General features: G+C 38.6%; 1 protein-coding gene across 5 annotated transcripts in view; it reads right to left on the bottom strand.

Annotated features, from left to right (window-relative positions):
• The window catches only part of XRCC4 (X-ray repair cross complementing 4), a 228933-nt gene that overhangs the window by 189212 nt on the left and 20986 nt on the right, over positions 1-18735 (bottom strand). For all 5 annotated transcript variants that reach the window (XM_064140092.1, XM_064140096.1, XM_064140093.1 and 2 more), the window contains exon 3: positions 15100-15287. In XM_064140092.1, the coding sequence (XP_063996162.1) occupies positions 15100-15287 (188 nt within the window). The remainder of the gene's footprint in view (positions 1-15099; positions 15288-18735) is intronic.

Raw genomic sequence — 18735 nt, 5'->3', positions numbered from 1 at the left:
AACAGCCCTTTTATGTTAGTCATCAGCTACAAGCTGCTCATGAGCACTACCATAAACTCTAATAATAAATACAGGAAGAATTGAGTCTCCATCTTGTGCTGAAAAACATTTTTAAAACAATAACTATAGAACATCCAATAAGGATTCAAGAGTCTTACTATATAAATTTTAGCTTTCCACTATATTTTTTTTAATTCTGAAAAAAAAACGAACAAAAACGCTTCTATAGCATTTAACTCATTTCTACACTTTTGAAACTTTATGAAAATCTACTGAATTCAAGAGATTATTCATCTACAACTGAACCAACACTATTCCAGTGAATCATAAATTCCTTCTCTGAAACAATAAAGAAGGCACTTTTTATGCCATTTCAGAGTGTTCCTACTGAGAGATTCATCAACTCACAGCCTTAGTTGCATCTGTACTAGCTGTCCACTGGATAAAACTATTTTCCACATCTTATTTCACTACTTGAAAAGTAATTTGAGAATCTTGCAGATCGTTCCTCCATTATTAACCTTGAACCTAAGCATGCATTTCCATTTCAAAATCAATGCATGGTCCGCTACTATTCTGAACTGTCTAAGAATGCTCAATACCGGCTGGTCTATCTGTGCTCTCCTTCATTTTCTAGCTCTAAAAAGGGATGAGTGCACAGGCTAAAGACAACTTTCTCTTAATAAATATTTTCCTCTCACAGGTAATGAAAACATTAATGAAAACTGTTACTACTGAAGCAGTAACAGTTTCTTATCATAGTTGCAGAGAAACATACTACTATGGAAATATACTTCTTTCTAATGTCCTGGTTGAGATTAGAGCTGCAGGTGAAAGGAAAACGCTCATATTGTATAATCATAGAATGGTTTGGGTTAGAAGGGACTTCCAAATGTCATCTAGTCCAATCCCCCTGCAGTGAGCAGGGACATCCTCCATTAGATGAGGTTGCTCAGAACCCCATTGAGCCTGACCTTTAATATGTTCAGGGATGGGACCTCAACTACCTCCCTCGATGTCCTGGTCCCACAACTGTCACAGTAAAGAACCTGCTCCTAACATCCCAGCTAAATCTACTCTTCTCTAGTTTAAAGCCATTGCCCCTTGTCCTATCACTACAGGCCTTTGTAAACAGTCCCTCTCCAGCTTTTTCTAGGCCTATTTCAGGTACTGGAAAGCCACAATTATGTCTCCCTGGTGCATTCCCTTCTCCAGGCTGAACAACCTGAGCTGCCTCACCCCATCCTCTAGGAACATTTCTTTCTTTTACCTTCCGTTTTTTAAATTAAACTAGCTGCCATGTGTTGGATTACATAATTTCCCATGTGCAAGTATAAAAACTATCCATTTTGTCATGTGTTAAAATTTCTTTTGTGTTCTTCCTTGCTTGATGAAAGACTTACATTTAGGCAGTACTACTCCAGCTGAAAGGTCTATTGCAGTCCAGCTTCAAATGCCACACCTAAACTTGTGAAATAAGTTCCTTTTTGTCATAGCTCAGAAACCACTCCAGCAGGAAGAATAGCTGATGATCCATAAGGAACTTAAAGTATATAGAAAAATATTAAGGATGCAACTATAAACTCAAGCCTCAGCTTTATACTGAAGGAATGCAATCAATCTTAAACACATTTTCCAACAACTGACATATGCAGTAACAGGAAAACTCTTTAAGACATTGAAATTTGCCCATGCCCCCTTGCAGAGGATACTGTACTAGGAGAAGAGAAAGCCCATTTCTTTGGAAAAAAAGACAGCACAAAGGCCAGGGCCAAAACTGGTTATGTACAACATCAAACTGTCACTGAGTCTTAAGTGCTCAAGCTACTATGTTGAGTTGCTCATACACCATGAAATACTAGCATCTCTTTACGTGAAAGAGAGATAGAAACTAATTAACTAAAATCCTAGACTGACAGGTAGCTGATAAGCAATTGATTGCACTTACACTTCCATAAAGTTCTGAGATTAATCAAAAACAGATATGTGAGCTGTGGTAAATTTAACAGGAAGCATATAACCCGGCTACATGGGATACTTGAATTAGCTGTGCAATCCATAGAGAATCTCTGGGCATTTTAACGTGGTGGTACCAGGAAGTTATAAGCCTGTCTGTAAAGGTGCAGAAGCTCCTTGACAGGCAAAAAGATGTGTCATCGAATAAGCTTCATGCTTTTCTTTTTCAAAAAGGAAACTCTAGGACTTCTGAAGGAGAAGTATGATAAACCCTGACTACCGGCCTGGATCAACCCATTTAGACAGATAGATTTCAATCTGTCTAAAGCCTTAAAATGACAGAGGGGAAAAAAAGTAAAATCAGCTTCTTTTTAAAAAAAATTGGTTTTAAAAAAGGAGAAATATTCAGGGCAGTTTTCTCAAGCAGCTCAAGGAATACTGGGATTAACCAGTACAGCTTTATCAAGCACTACAGCATTATCAGAAAGCCTGAAAGGAAGCAATTCCCTCCCACTCTCACACTACTGACTTTTACAGGAGAAAAAAAAAAAAAGAGCTCAAACAACTGACAATAAAAGATTGCCAGTGGAAGAACTCCTAAAACATTTTTATTTGACATAAAAAACTACTGTAAAACAACAGAAACACAATAAGCATCATAAATACAAAAGATCAACTTGAGTTGCTACGTCACTTGCAAACACTGGTGGAGTTTCACATGTGTGACTGAATATTTATTCCTGTTTCTTGAATTTCAGCTGTGAACACACACATTTTCAGAATGCCACCAGACACACTTCAGCTCCCAGCTCTTGCCAAGTGAATTAACACCACCTCAAACACATTTACATTTTCCACATGTTTATTACCACCTCAAAAAGGCAGAGGAACTTAAACACATTTTTCCCAAAAATGCATGGAATAAAAACCTTCATGGCTCTGCAATATGAAGAAAGCAGTGCAACAGACATGAAACAGTTTTCTGGATGTTGATGTTTAGATAGACCTGGAAAATGGAGTTTCCTAACAAATAAAAGATAGCAAGCAATTCCTATAGGCTTAAAATTCTTCATGATGACTCTTGATTTGTTATTATTACCCTCAAGCTCTTTAAACAATTTAGACTCTGAATAATATACACAGAAGTAAGAGAGACCAGGGATAAAGGTACTATTTCCTGAGACATAGTATCCTCTGGAAGCTTGTTACCCTGAGTACATCATCATGGGGCTAGGAAAAATGTATATGCAACTCCACAAACTTGGCATCCTACTGATTATGTATACTACTCTTTCTATCCTTTCCATAACACTGGCCTTGATTAAAGACCATTGTTCAGGAAGGGAAGCACATGCATTTCCAGATGGCATAAATATGCTTCAACGACTAAACAACATTTGACGAACACATGCAGCTCTGGCAGCGTACCAGAACAAAACCACTGCATTCATGTTATATAAGCGCTGCCTAACAAACTTGAGGCAAACCACACAGCTAGACCAGAATGGGTAAAACCTGGCAATACACTACCTTCCAACCCCAAATTTTAAAACACTGTTAGTTAAAGAAAAATAAAATTGTTGTAGTGTCAGCTTTAGAAATCAGCTTGTCCAACAAAATTTAAACCCAAAATAAGTTCAGTTGTGGGTTTTTTCCTGCTTTGGATCAAGCATTTAACTGCCAGCTCACAAGGACACTTATAAAATACCTGAGTCTTGTTTAGCCTCATATCTTTATTTTCCTGTACCGTAAACCTTGATGATGTTATCTACATTCAGATTTACCTTTCCTTTAGGCTGATGACTCCCAGTCCCAGTTTTATATCAAGACCTCATATCTCAATCAGCACATCTACTGATTATCTTGTTGTCTCCTCAAGCTCAGTGCAACTAAAGGACAGAGATGTTGCCTCCTCCAGATGTTGCTATTTTACCTCTAGGTAAATACAGGTATCAGCATTATATCTTCTATTAAGATTTGTAAACCAACCAATAAACTTCAGCTCAAATCTCCCTGGACCTTCGCAGTTTAGTTTCACTGTTTAAGGAGGCAATATTTTGCAACTTCTTTCCATCATCTGACAAGTTGACTTACGTTCCTTCATAAGAGTCAGACATCAAGGATGTCTATCAGTCATCTTATGCCCCATAGTTGGAGTTTTGGGTAGGATAGTGCCTCCCTGTAATATTTGTGCCATAAAACCTAGAGACCCACCACTGACCAAAGAACAAAGTGTCAGGAAGATAAAGAGTAGTATCTGCTCCAATTATTTTCCACAACTTGAGATACTCAGTCATAGTGAATGGTCTCAGACTTAATTTGTGGTAACTACTATGTAACTTTACATATTTTTGACACAGCTATCAAGGAAAAAGAGGATGCAAAATTTGAAGCTCCTAGCCAAGTTGGCAGCTCGTGGCTTGGACAGATTCACACAGTGTTGGGTCAAGAACTGGCTGGATGGCAGAGCCCACAGAGTGGTGGTGAATGGTGCCACATCCAGTTGGCAGCCAGTCACTAGTGGTATTCCCCAAGGATCAGTGTTGGGCCCAGTCCTGTTCAATATCTTTATTGATGATCTGGACGAGGGCATTGAGTCCAGCATCAGTAAGTTTGCAGATGACACCAAGCTAGGAGCAGGTGTTGATCTGTTGGAAGGTAGGAGAGCCTTGCAGAGGGACCTGGACAGGCTGGATGGGTGGGCAGAGGCCAATGGGATGAGATTTAACAAGGCCAAGTGCAGGGTTCTGCACTTTGGCCAAAACAACCCCAAGCAGCACTACAGGATGGGGACAGAGTGGCTGGAGAGCAGCCAGGAGGAAAGGGACCTGGGGGTACTGATAGATAGTAGGCTGAAGATGAGGGAGCAGTGTGCCCAGGTGTCCAAGAGAGCCAATGGCATCCTGGCCTGTATCAGGAACACTGTGGCCAATAGGACGAGGGAGGTTGTTCTTCCCCTGTACTCAGCACTGGTCAGGCCACACCTTGAGTGCTGTGTCCAGTTCTGGGCCCCTCAATTCAAGAGAGATGTTGAGGTGCTGGAACGTGTCCAGAGAAGGGCAACAAAGCTGGTGAGGGTCCTGGAACACAAATCCTATGAGGAGAGGCTGAGGGAGCTGGGGTTGTTTAGCCTGGAGAAGACGAGGCTCAGGGGGGAACACATTGCTGTCTACAACTACCTGAAGGGAGGTTGTAGCCTGGTGGGGGTTGGTCTCTTCTCCCAGGCAACCAGCAACAGAACAAGGGGACACAGTCTCAAGTTGTTTTGGGGAAAGTATAGGCTGGATATTAGGAAGAAGTTCTTCCCAGAGAGAGTGATTGGCATTGGAATGGGCTGCCCAGGGAGGTGGTGGAGGCACCGTCCCTGGAGGTGTTCAAGAAGAGACTGGATGAGGCACTTAGTGCCATGGTCCGGTTGACTGGATAGGGCTGGGGGATAAGTTGGACTGGATGATCTTGGAGGTCTCTTCCAACCTGGCTGATTATATGATTCTGTGATTCTATGATTTTTTAAGAACCACAAACAAAAAAGGAAATAAAATTAGAGACATTTTTAGAAACACAGCAGTTGTTTCTTAGACATCTCTGTGCTAGGAGGAGCAGGAATGGGAGTAACCAAAGATAGTTCTTACTTCTATACCTTCAGGCATGGATTTTATTCCAGCATGGTCACCATAAGACTTATGGTAAAATCTCAGTGGAAGGGACCTCCAGAAGAGACAGCTGTGCTATTTTACTGGGAGCAACACTCAGAAGATAAATGCGAGATCCAGAAACCAACTGTTGCTTTACATTAAACAAACTTCACATCTACCTTAAACTGCTGTCAAATTGTAGATGACTGGGACACTCACACAAGGAGGGGGGAGCAATATGATTGGAGAACAATGGAGAATCAAGAATTTACAGAAAACTTTAATGTTTAGCAGACAACATGAAGCAAGCCACCACTTAGGTGGGTTCAATAATTTCCTTTCACACAGAGAAAAATACTAATCTTTGATTCTAATTACATGTGCCTATTTGAAATATCCTTTTAAAAATTATTCCATCTGCATATGGCTCAAATCAGGTAGCAAGACTACACTGTTTTAACTTCTTCAGCAGCCCAGGAAAGTAAAAGATGATAGCAAATACTTCTATTTTCAATTGTTATAAAAAAAAAAAATCAGATGCCTTAATTAAAAGAAGACACAGTCTCATTATATGCACAGTTGTTCAACAGGATTGTTGGTTTAGCTTAAACATTAAGCAACATAGTTCTAAGTGTTCACATTTACCAGTTTATATAGAGACAAACAGAGCGGAACTACAATACAGCTTGCATTCAATTATGCACATCATCTGTAGCTCAACATCATTAAAAAACATAACAAAACCCACAAAACAACTCCAAAACTGACAAGATTTGCCATGGAACAAATGCAGAAAGGTAAGGGTTTGCATCCTGAAAATCAAAAAAACCCCAAGGTAGTAATGGTTGCATTTTACATCCAATGAAGCAATTAAGAGTAAATTTTAAAAGAAATGTCAGACATTATTTGCAGGAGCATCTCAGAGTGAAACTTCTTTTTTCTTCTCTCTTCAATAAATGAAATATGTAACAGACAAATAACTTCCACCTAACATTTTTTTTTCACAGAACGATAACATCCAGAAATGTACTCTTGTATGCTCTATTTACCTCTTGTAAGCAAGATGAAGATTTAAAACCAGCAAACCTATCTTCAAAGGAATTTTCCAGTGGTACTAACATCTTTTAAAAGAAATCTAAATTAGTATTTTGCTCACCAAAAGTTTAAAATATATATAGAATTTGACATAGAAAATTTTAATCTCAAATCAAAGACTCATAGGCTTTGTCCTCCATTATGAAAATCAAAATTGCCCCACATACTATCTGATATACAACAGGTAGTAATTAGCATTCTGTACTTACTTACAACATGAGATAGGAAAATTAGAATAATACTGTTTTGCCACAAAACAGTTGATCTTGCTCTGCCTATTGGGCAATGAAGTTAGAAATTTGTTTTCACTGTCCAAGAAAGCTTTTCTTTTATGTCAGAATTACTCATACAGTGATTTTGTAAGTGACAAGCAAAGATATATCTATTTCACATCATTATAACTTAAAGAAGACAATAGGAAGTGTAACACCTTCCTTACTGCAGATACTACATTTACTTTACTTCTGCATCACATTACACAAAGATATTTCCATATGTGCCAGTTTAAAAAAAAAAAAGATGGAAAACTCAAATCTGCTTTTTGCTTACATTTCAAGACAATTCCTGTTAGTAACTCGCATAGAAATACCTGTGTGTGAAATGAACTGCGAGCTTTGAGGGTTACAGCATATCCATTCAGTATGTGATACTGCTAAGGGTTCTATTTTAGTGAATATAAAATCTAACAACACATTTTTATCCTGAGCTTGAGCGTTTTCCTGTGCCTTTCCAGGTAGAAAGATTAATGCTCCCTTTGCAGCTGTAAAAGTGCTTCCAAAGAGAAACAAAGGTGAGTTTCTTGCTGTTCACCAGCTTATGACTGTTCATCCTCACAGAGAATATGGAACTACAGCCTTATAGTGAAGTTTTAAAACCTACACACAGTAATCTCTTTTCCAGAGCACCTACTGTCCTCTGTATTTTTCTTGGGAAACTAAGACTTGTCAATATGCCATGATTTAAAGATTTTCCTCTTAAAATAAAAGCATTTGTACTCAGCTGTACAAGTAGAAGTAAGCACTGATGTCTACACAGAGATTTGAAATGCACAGCAGGTAGGCCAAAAAGGGAAAATCTGAAGGAATTGAGATTAATAGCAATAACATTAGGAGAGGGAAAGGACAATTGACAAATTTTCTTGCATAAATCAAACCAATATCTGTTATTTTGCTATTTTAAGTACATTTTACAGTTATTTTTAATATATTTAGTTTGTCACTGCTGCCATGAAATAAGAAAATGCCCTTTATAGTTAAGATGTATTTACAACAGATCTTAAGATATACAAACTACTATTTTTTTCGATTAGGTAATTTCCATGAGATCCATAAATCCCAACAAGTTGAGAGAAATACAAGGAGCAATTATTCATCACAGTGTTTGGGTTTGCTTTTTTTCAGCAACCCTTCATTTTGAAGATATAGACTACCAGCATTTTAAATGTGCTTCTCCCAGTCATTCTTCAAACCATTCCTTACTGTAAGCAGCAATCATATAGCTGAAAAAAAAAATTAAAAATCACAGAATTGTCAGGGTTGGAAGGGACTTCAAGGATCATCTACTTCCAACCACCTGCCAAGGGCAGAGACACATCACAGTAAATCAGATTCCCCAGAGCCACATCCAGCCTGGCCTTACAAACATCCAGGGGTGGGGCTGCCACCAGTTCCCTGGGCAGCCCGTTCCAGTGTTCCACCACCCTTATGGTGAAGAGCTTCTTTTTAATGTCTAAATCTACCCTCTTCTAGCTTGGATCCACATCTGCCCTAGTCCTATCATTACCTGACATCCTAAAAAGTCTCTCATAAGCTTTCATGTACTCCTCCTTCAGATACTAGAAGGCCATAATAAGTTCTCCTCGGCATCTTTTCTTCTCCAGACCAAACAACCCTGACTCTCTCAGCCTGTCCTCATAGGAGAGGTGCTCCAGCCCTCTGATAATCCTCGTGGCCCTGGCATGTCCAGATCTTGTAATAGGGGTCCAACTAGGTGAGGTCTCACAAGAGTGGTGTAGAGGGGGAGAATCACACCTCTCAACCTACTGATCTCTTGATGCTGCCCAGGATATGGTTGCCTCTCTGAGCTCCAAGTGTACACAAATAGCTAAACAAGGCAAACAGCACAACAGTTCTCCTGGATTTTGGTCAACTGTTGTGTGTATTAATATTTGCCAAGACGGAGAGAAGCAGTTTTGGGTGTTTTTAAACAAACAAACAAAACATTTTCTTACTTGAAGGCTGACAGAGAAGTGACTCACTGCATTTGAAGTGAAGACCTGAAGAGCTCATAGAATCATAGAATCAACCAGGTTGGAAGAGACCTCCAAGATCATCCAGTCCAACCTATCACCCTGCCCTAACCAATCAACTAGACCATGGCACTAAGTGCCTCATCCAGTCTTTTCTTGAAGACCCCCAGGGATGGTGCCTCCACCACCTCCCTGGGCAGCCCATTCCAATGGGAAATCACTCTTTCTGTGAAGAACTTCTTCCTAATATCCAGCCTATACCTACCCTGGCACAACTTGAGACTATGTACCCTTGTTCTATTGCTGGTTGCCTGGGAGAAGAGGCCACCCCCCACCTGGCTACAATGCCCCTTCAAGTAATTGTAGACAGTAAGCTCATAAAGGTATATACATCAGGCAAGATGAAGAAAATCATGCAGCACTTAGGGATATGATATTACATAGGAGACAACATGTTAAGGCTTTTATTATGCAAGGTACATTAATAAAAAGCCCCAGTCAGGAACAGTTAAGAAAATCATTCAAGCATATACTCTTAAATCCTGAAGTACATAGATATAAAAGATACAGCAGAGTCATTGCTTTTACACTGACCAAAAACATAACAATTTCATCTTTCTGTCTTTTCAGCTGAGCAGTTAGTCCAAGTGTCTGGGAAACAACCTGAACTCTCAATGACCTCTGTTATCTAAACAACATGTCCTCAGTGGTTTCAAGCCTTGAACCAAAAGACTTTAGACAGTGTAAAGTGCTCTACCAATCCTACTTCACTCATTCAGTCTGCTGTGAAAAGGGTTTGGTTAACATGAGTTTCTTCAACTATTTTTAACTTGTAGTACAGCCACAATGAACTCACAGAACCAACCAAGGTAAAGCAGTCAGAGGAAATGGAAGAGACAAATAACAGCATCTCTTCCATCAGCCTGATTAGCAACACTACTGTAACTAAAGTGGAATTTCTTAAGCTCAAATCCCCCGTTTCCAAGTTTACGAAAAAGGCAAGAAAAAAACCCAGTCTGTCACATTACTGCAAAAAAAGAAGACTGCTAGCACTCAAGTAATTGTTTATCAAAGACTATTTAATCAATGTAATTGCCAGTACGAAAAAAAAAAAAAAAACAAAAAAACAAAAAAAAACCCACACAACCAACCAACCTTGCCGGATTTCCATTATTTATTATATGTGGAGTGACTCGCTGAAGCACTTGGAAAGATTTACTTCCAAGTGGTCACCTACTTAGATCAAGCGCTAAATCACAGACTCTGTGATGGTGTTTGTTTAGGTGGCAGCAGCTTAGCTGGCCCAGCCTCAATGGCCCCTTACTGAGATCTCTGTGTGTGTGGCCCATTTCGCGCTGCAGCTGGCTTGACACACAAGTCCCACTGTATACCAAACCCATTGTTATTTTAATGCGACTCTTAACAGCCTATTTTGCCCTTCCCACCCTAAAAACATTTCCTAAGGGCAGAGTGCTGAACAGCCTAAGGCTAAGCCACCTGTCATAAGGAAGATAAATCACAACACACATGAGAAATTTTAAAGGTATCATTCTTTTAGGCTCAGCTACATCACGTTAAGATAACACCTGGAACAAGTACTGCTACAACTCCGAAGCATTTTATCCTTTTTTGATCACCACTTCAAAAAGATAAGTTAGAAAGTACTAAAATCCTTATGGACTTCCCTTGAACAAGATTATGATTCTACTACTTTAAAATTACATGCAACTATAACACTGCAAATTACACATGTAAGACTTCTCTAAGTCAGATACGAATTAAGGGTGACTTGCAGAAGTTTTCTATCCATGCAAAAAACCCTTCAGCACGCAAACAAATTACATAAATCCTACATATACTCATTATCATAGATTGTGATAAACACTTTTAAAAGATACAGGATTGGTTCCATCCTATTAGACTGCACAGAAGTAGCATTTATTTTTAACATCTAGCTAGGTAGGTTCATGGAAGGAACCTACCTGTCCAATTAAACAACGGGTGACTTAGATTGTAGTTTTCTAAATGACTGTTACACAGGTGCTGTAAATTACTCCCCTGATGTTTACTTATTGTGATAGTAAAAACTATAGAAAAACCGTCAAAGGAACTTCACACCTGCATGAGTTTTCCTTCTTACACTCCCTTAAACTTTTGCAGGTCTCCTTGGTCTTCAAAACAGGGCTGCGGAAAACATCCTAATTCCAATCTTAATGAGCCAGTACAAAAGAACGGGAAGCAATTTTGAGGAAACACAGACAAGTTTTCAATCTCTAAACTTTTTCACTTCCCTAAGCAAACAAGAGATAATGATTCTTCACTAATCAGCACAAAAGGAAAGCCAAACTGGTCTTTAAGGGCTTGTTTGTAAGATTACCTCAATGAGATGTTTACAATGTCAGCTTTCATTGCTATATTGGAGAATCACCTGTCAAACCTATCACTGTCAAATGTTCTGTCAAGACTACAAAAGACACAACAAAGTACAGAGACATCTAAGGAGGGATGACAAACCTATTTTCATGAGGCATCTTGAAAACGACATCCTTCACCCTACTGGTTTTCAACTTGTTTATGTGCCTCTGTAAATACAAGCTGTTCAGCTAAGACAGACATTGCAATACATAAGCACTGCACTGGGTAGGCAAACGGAGATACACAGGGTTTTGGGATGGAGAAAACTTAGCTATGCAAGGTACATACTGCTAATGTAAGACAGTTAATTACAGTGCATTTCCCATTCTTTTGCACAGCTTGTTTTCAAGTGACTGATACAGTGGGGATGACACTGCTTCCTCTGGCAAACACATACGCAGTAAAACAAATTTTAACATCAGAAAATACTTCCTAGACATTCCACTTTTTTCCATTGCTTAATGTCACTCCATTGTTTCTATTGTTACAGTTATTATTGAGAGAAAAAAAATGTGAGTTTATTTTTACTCATCCAGTTTTGACACTTATTTTAGAGACCTATAGCAAACTCCAAAGAATGTAAAAAGTATTTCAAATATCAATTTAGCAAAGTCACAGTAACAAAGATATAGTATCTAGAATATTTTATCATCATTAAGCAACCATTACCAGTCACTAATCCAAAATAACCTGCAGATACTCTCCATCAGAGCACTGGAAAACTAGTAAACAAACACATGACTTCAAAACCTCAAAATCTCAGGAAAACAGACCATAGAAAATAGAATTGCAGGTTTACACATTCACTAACGCCCTGAAATTCACATGTGTGTATAAATTATGTAATCTACATATACATATAGCATGTCATCATCATCAACTGCCAAGCTGAAAATAGCAGTGAAGAGAAAGGAAGTAACACTGCTGACAGAGCTACCATTAGGGTTCTAACTTTACTTCACATCAGTCAGTAACGACTGAAATACTGATCTTTAACTCTGCAATCACTGCTGTTTAAGCCTCACATTTTTTAATACTGATTTCTGACGGATTACTATACAAAAACTTTTGTCATTTGATAGAAGAGTTTTGGTTGGAAAAGAGCTCTAAAATTATCCACTCCAACCATTAACCTAATACCACCATGGTCATTAACAACTTGAAGTATCATGTCTTTACGTCTTTGTACATCTCCAGGGGTGCAGATTCCACCACCTCCCTGGCAGCCTGCTCCCATGTCTGAACATTCTTCCAGTAGAGATTCTTTTTTTTTCCCCCTAATATCCAGCCTAAACCTCCCCTAGAACAAATTCAGGCTATTTCCTCTCATTACCTAACACTGGAGAAAGAAGAAAATTTGCAAAAGGTTTGGAACATATTACATTATACACTTGAAAGCTATCTGTAGTTCTGACAAAGGCTTTGACAAATGTATTGATAGGCATTGGTTTAGTGTAGGAAGAAAAAAACCTATGTATTTTCACTTTTCACATGAAATTACATATCTTAGATATTCTTTTGACACCCAAAGCTAAAAACATGCATGATGATCAGGATAGTTTCTATTTTCAATTTCTCTGGCTAGACTATTATTTCCCTAAATTGATATAAGATGTTTTCATATGAATTAAATTTCTCCTAAGCCCTTACTGATGGAAACACATATTAAGTGGCCCCAGGTATATTTTCCCTTGACAAAAGTATTTCACCTGTCTGGTATTTACAATGTATGAGCAAAACAGATAAGAAAAACATGATTTTTAAAATTACTGGGTTTGGTCTTAACCTTGTAATCATGCTGTAACATAGTGCTTCTGCTCTTAGACCCTTTGCAAAAAGCACTCAATTGTGTGATCACAAGAAGTGTCACAAAGTGGATCCAGAGACCATAAAGCAAGAGCAAAGAAATAAATATTGATAATGCACACCAGAAGACATCACCTTAATTTTGCTACCTCAGTCAAGAGTCAAACTGCACTGAAATTTCCTATACTGGACAAAGAAAATCAATTATTCTTAAGCATCCAAATTCCATTGCGGGGAAACTCGGTACTTAGCAAAACAAAGCCAACATTCAGACAATAAGCACATGTGCTGCTACTGATAAGGCAATCTGAATGGACCTCTCTTTAAAGTGAGATTTTCTTTCTACCCTCTAAGAGAGACACATACATGAAATATACACATACTTTCATATCAGGTTTGTGACCAACACTTCCCCCTTCCACCGCCTACACACATCCCAGAGAGGCAGTTTCTTTGTTTTGGTAAATCACCCGTCAGATTGACAGCTTTTAAAGAGGTGACACCTGCCAAAATCAACCAAATGAGTAGGAAAGCATGGCCCAGCAGTCTGAAGTACCTCTTTAAAACAACGCAGGTAGGATAATCTCTAGATACTTTGCTTCCAGATACAATTGCACGACGATTTTCTTCTCCAGGAAAAATATCTGGCCAAAGACGCTCCAGTTTTTCCCTAGCTACAATCTCATCTTCATTCTCTCCTCACATTTTTTTCCCCTCAATAATGTCAAAGTGATTCCAGAACTGTGCCCTGCACTAAACCAGTACAATTTTAAATCCGTTCTTTTTAAACCTAAATTATTTCACTAATATGAATAAGGGGTCAGTCACTCCAGCTGCTACCCTACCACAACTGAAGCTGGGACAGACACTGAGAGAATATTTAAAGGGGGGGGGGGGGAAAAAAGAAAGATTGAAAAAAAAAAAAAAGAGTACAAATAGGGAGACTTACCATAAATTATTTTCTTCTCTAGATAACCTGGAATGCCAAGCCACAACCCAAAATAATCAAAAGCATCTACAGATACACTGCCTTATTTTTTCCTTTAAAAAAGTCCTTCCCATCACAGCTAAGAAACCAACATGGAATCACATTCCCAGTTGTAATTTAATACATTTCCAAAGAGGCAATAATTAGATTCCTAAATAAAGTAATGGAAAAGCTCACTTAAAAATAATGTTTTAGCATTTGAAAATATTCTTGGTTAAATTTTAGTATTTTTCCTTATTTAGGTGAGTATAGAGAGAGAGATGAAACAAGCAAAGCAGAAATATACTTGGGCCTGGAATTTCAAAAGGGATACATACTTGAAGTTAGGAATTAAAATAGAAGTTACAGTTTACAATACCTGGCCTACTACAACATTTCATCTGTAACATGTAGGCTAAAAAAAAAGCTCTAAAAATAAATCACAGAATCAGACAATGGTTTGGGTTAGAAGAGACCCTAAAGATCTAGTTCCAAGCACACTACCATGGGTAGTGATATATTCCACTAGATCAGGTTGCTGAAAGCACCATCCAACCTGGCCTTGAACACTTAGTGGGGAGAGGCATGCACAGCTTTTCCAGGCAACCTGTTCCAACACCTCAGAATACTCACATTTAGGAACTTCTTCTTATTAACTAATCTAAATCTACCCTCTTTCAGTTTGCAGCTGTTACCCCTCAACCTAACCTTACACTATCCAAAATTTAAACAGATTAGTAACACTCTTAGTAGCATTTAAAAGACCAATACAGAAATAGTTCTACTGATGACAAGCTTTAACAAACTTGATTCTAGTTTGGCCTGTGGCAGAGTTCAAAACATGAATACCATCTGATATTAATTCCATCTGAGATATTTATCACATGTCTGTTTGATTTTAAAGAACCTAATAAAATACAGAAATATAGCAGAAAGTCCTTATAGTTTAATAAATCTAAACATTAAATTGTACTTACAGAGCCATCTTTCAGATTTCTTTCATAGGAGAAGAGACATTTCATACTTTCGTCATCTCTTGAAATAGCAAAGTTATATTTGCCAGCTGATTCTTCTCCAGCTATCAATGCTTTCTTCAGTTCTTCAACATACTTTTCTCTATTCATTTCCATGTCAGCAGCCTCCCTGCTTATTTCAGCTTCAGATACTACCAGGAAGAAAGAGAAATAAATATTCATGTGTGTGTGAACCTGCATATCTATATTTATATACACATACTCAGACACTTCAAGACACCAGCAAATATTAGGAGACTCTTCTTTTCTTGATATATCAGCATGCAAGATATTAATGGAAATGTAGCAGGAACAAAATGAGTTTTGCAAGAATTCAGTTTTGTCAGTTTCTCCCCATCTGTAGGTGGTTTCTTGCTACTAGTCCACAATTCTGCTTGTCTAAAGTTATTCTGAATAATGCTAAACTTACAATGAAAGTGGAATGTTTTAATTACGATTTATCTTTGAAAGCATGTAATGTAAATACTATAAGGTAAAAGATACACATTCTTGACCCGGTTTTCCAGATTTCTGAGTTACAACCCTGAAACAGATACAAGCCAACACCTCAAATTAAAGATAGAATGCATGCAGTGCAATTTAGTATTTGATGTACAGCCTACTAATACAGTATTACAGATTGCTTACCTAATTAGCAGAAATGTTTAATTTTGCCTCACCAATATTCTGATTAAAATTGGTCTGAATTGTTATTTACTTCTGCTTACTCTTACTAGCATTTCCTCATCATTTGAGAAAGCTATTAAAAAGGGTACTAATTTCTGACATCTTGAAAAAAAGTGCACAATGCAGCCAAGCACAGACAAAAAAATCCCAAATACACACATCAAAACACAACATAAAAATCCAATAAATAAAACCCCAAAACACATTCTTCACAGAACTGCAAGTGATTTTAACAGGTATCCCACCTAAACTCTCATTAGTAATTACTATTTCATCTCTACACAAGTGCCTTTGAAGACAGTTTCATACTAAGACATAAGCCCATAGATATATGGAAATTATACTGATAGAAATAGAACAGCATTTCAATCAAACCTCAGCCTACTCAAATCTCCCAATTTTTCTCCTATTTTCTTTCTGACACAGTAGTTAGCTTCCTATTGCAAAGCAGGCAGTATCAAATCAATCCATCATATAAAAATACTTCAAAGAGGTAAATGTATAATCATGTACTAATAATAGTTACATGCTCGCACACTTCAGGATTTCTCAATTCTTCACCTTCGGTGTATTTAGCCTATTTTCAGTCTCAGAGAGGTTGAGGTCTTCTAAATTTAGCAGAACTCTCCAACCATCACAGAAACATACAAATCCATAAACAGGTAGTTCTTTAACCCTATACCAAGTTAATACATTAGATCACATTGCATATTTCTGTTGTTCTTCTCCCCGCCAAGATTTACTTTTTTTTAAAATCCCTTCTTTAAATAAGACTCCTAACACTTTTCATCATCACATTAAACACACAAAATCCATTAAAAGACAGCTCCATCAGCAACTCTCATTTGCTTCCTGGCAGGTGTTGCCAAGCAAAATAACCCACAGCATGAGAATCCCGAAAGGGATTTCCCACAGCAAGAGTTTTCTGACCTCTACTTTCCCTCCTCTCAAGTTTTGAATTCAGAACCTGAGCAGTCTCAAATGTGACACAATAACTTAGTAATAGTGATCAAAACCAACACTGAGTGTATAAACCTACAGATTTGTGCAATAGGAAAGCATCATGCTCAAGAACTTCAACTTCTAATGAAGAGATTAGAAAGACTGCAAATTAAAATTCCTTACAAACTGATCAGATTCTTGCAGAAGAAACAGAAATGCTGTCTTCTGAATGAGTACCCAGTGCTTATGCTAAACTGTTGTTTCTTTCTTTCCTTGTAATAGGATGAAGTCATCCTTGCTTTCACTGGTCCTCTGTTCTGGGAAATGGTCATCCAGCAATTCTGCCAGATGCAGGAAGTTAACAAAACAAGAACCATGTTTATATGTTCTTTCTATACTCTTCCAGTTATATTAACATAGCTTTCATTTAGAAAAATAACAAATTTAAAGGTTCAGCTTCTCGTGAACTTTGAGGTGAGGATTTAAAACTTACGTAAAAACTATCACAAAAGCTTTTAAAGAGAAGAACTAGCACGATCAATTAGTTAAGTATTTATCAATGTTGACATCCTTTTTGTTATTTTGAAAATATATGGTTTCACTTTTCTGCCATCAAATGAAGAAATAAAAACCTTCCCTACTACAATTTTTCATATTAACAAGGAACCACCATGGAAACATAGAACAGTTTAAGTTGGAAGAGACCTCAAATATCATCCAGTTCCAACCCCCTGCCTGTGGTGGAGGAGCAGCAGCCCCAAAACTGAGGCTTTTCTATGCCTCTGCATGCCCGGACATGTTCTTCTGCTAGGACCCATGAGGCAGCAAACAAAGTGTGTAACACACACACGCCCAGCCCGTGTGCCCCTGAGGTCCGGGCAGGTAATCCCCTATTGGGAGGTCCAGGCATGTCTCTACTGCCTATTGGGGCAAGGTTTGGCTTACTGCCAACCTGATTGGTCATTTTAGATGTTCAATGAGCCACGAATCTTGGCCCCAGAGCCTATAAAGAGGGGTGCACAGCAGCACCACTTGGACAGTACGTTCAGACGGTCCAAAGGTTCAAACCATTCAGAAGCTTAGAGCATTTAGACTCAGCTCTGATCCACAGCAGCATCCTGCTGCCCTGACCCTGCTTGCATGGCCTAGACACAGGATCAGGCCTTACTCACTTGCAAGCATTACAGAGGCTCAGACTTCATGCATTGATCTCAAGGCGCAGCCAAGCTATCTGCAAGCCCTTTGAGAAGCAGAGCACATTCATGCCTGCACCATACATATATGGGGAGCCGAGAGCCCCCTGCCTAAGCCTAGAGCTATCTTGATTTATCTACGGAGTTAAGTCTCCCTGCAGCACGGCATAGACCCTGCTTGCCTGGTATGAATACTGCTTGCCAGCTATCCTGTAACTCTGGAAAGACCCAGAGCCCAGCAGACCCTCAGACTGTCTGCAAACCTGCAAACACAGCCTGCTAGCTGTGAGACCATGTCAGAAGCTGCACAGACAAATCCTTCTCCTGCATCGGGAAATTCCTGCCAGCTGATCATCCCTGGACATGCATAGCATCCAGAAGCCGCAGCACTGAGGCAGAGCCCTCTTCACCCCCGGAGAGAAGGTTAGAGAAATACTTTTACCCTAGAGACTCGGAAAACCTTTATCATCCCTGCAAGCCGGGACAGACTCCAGCGGCAAAGACCCCAGTACTGGGCACACAATGAGACAGATTCCTGGGAGGGTGATTAATGATTAATACTCAAGAGCAGCACCTAAGTAAGCTTCAATTCCTTTGTAATATAAGTTACCTCTACCTGAAGAGTACACACAGTTTCAGCCCTTGCTGGGCAAACACTAGAGTTGTTAAGAGGCATTAAGCCTAAGAAATCTTTCTCTCTGTCAACAATTGTTAATAATTTGATATTTCTATTTAATAATCAATCCCTGTAAATATATATCCCAAGCTATTTTCATAA

This window comes from Pogoniulus pusillus, chromosome Z (genome assembly GCF_015220805.1).
Source record: "Pogoniulus pusillus isolate bPogPus1 chromosome Z, bPogPus1.pri, whole genome shotgun sequence".
Classification (NCBI taxonomy): Eukaryota; Metazoa; Chordata; class Aves; order Piciformes; family Lybiidae; genus Pogoniulus; species Pogoniulus pusillus.
Note: the sequence above shows the minus strand (reverse complement) of the source record. Positions and strands in the feature narration are given on the sequence as shown.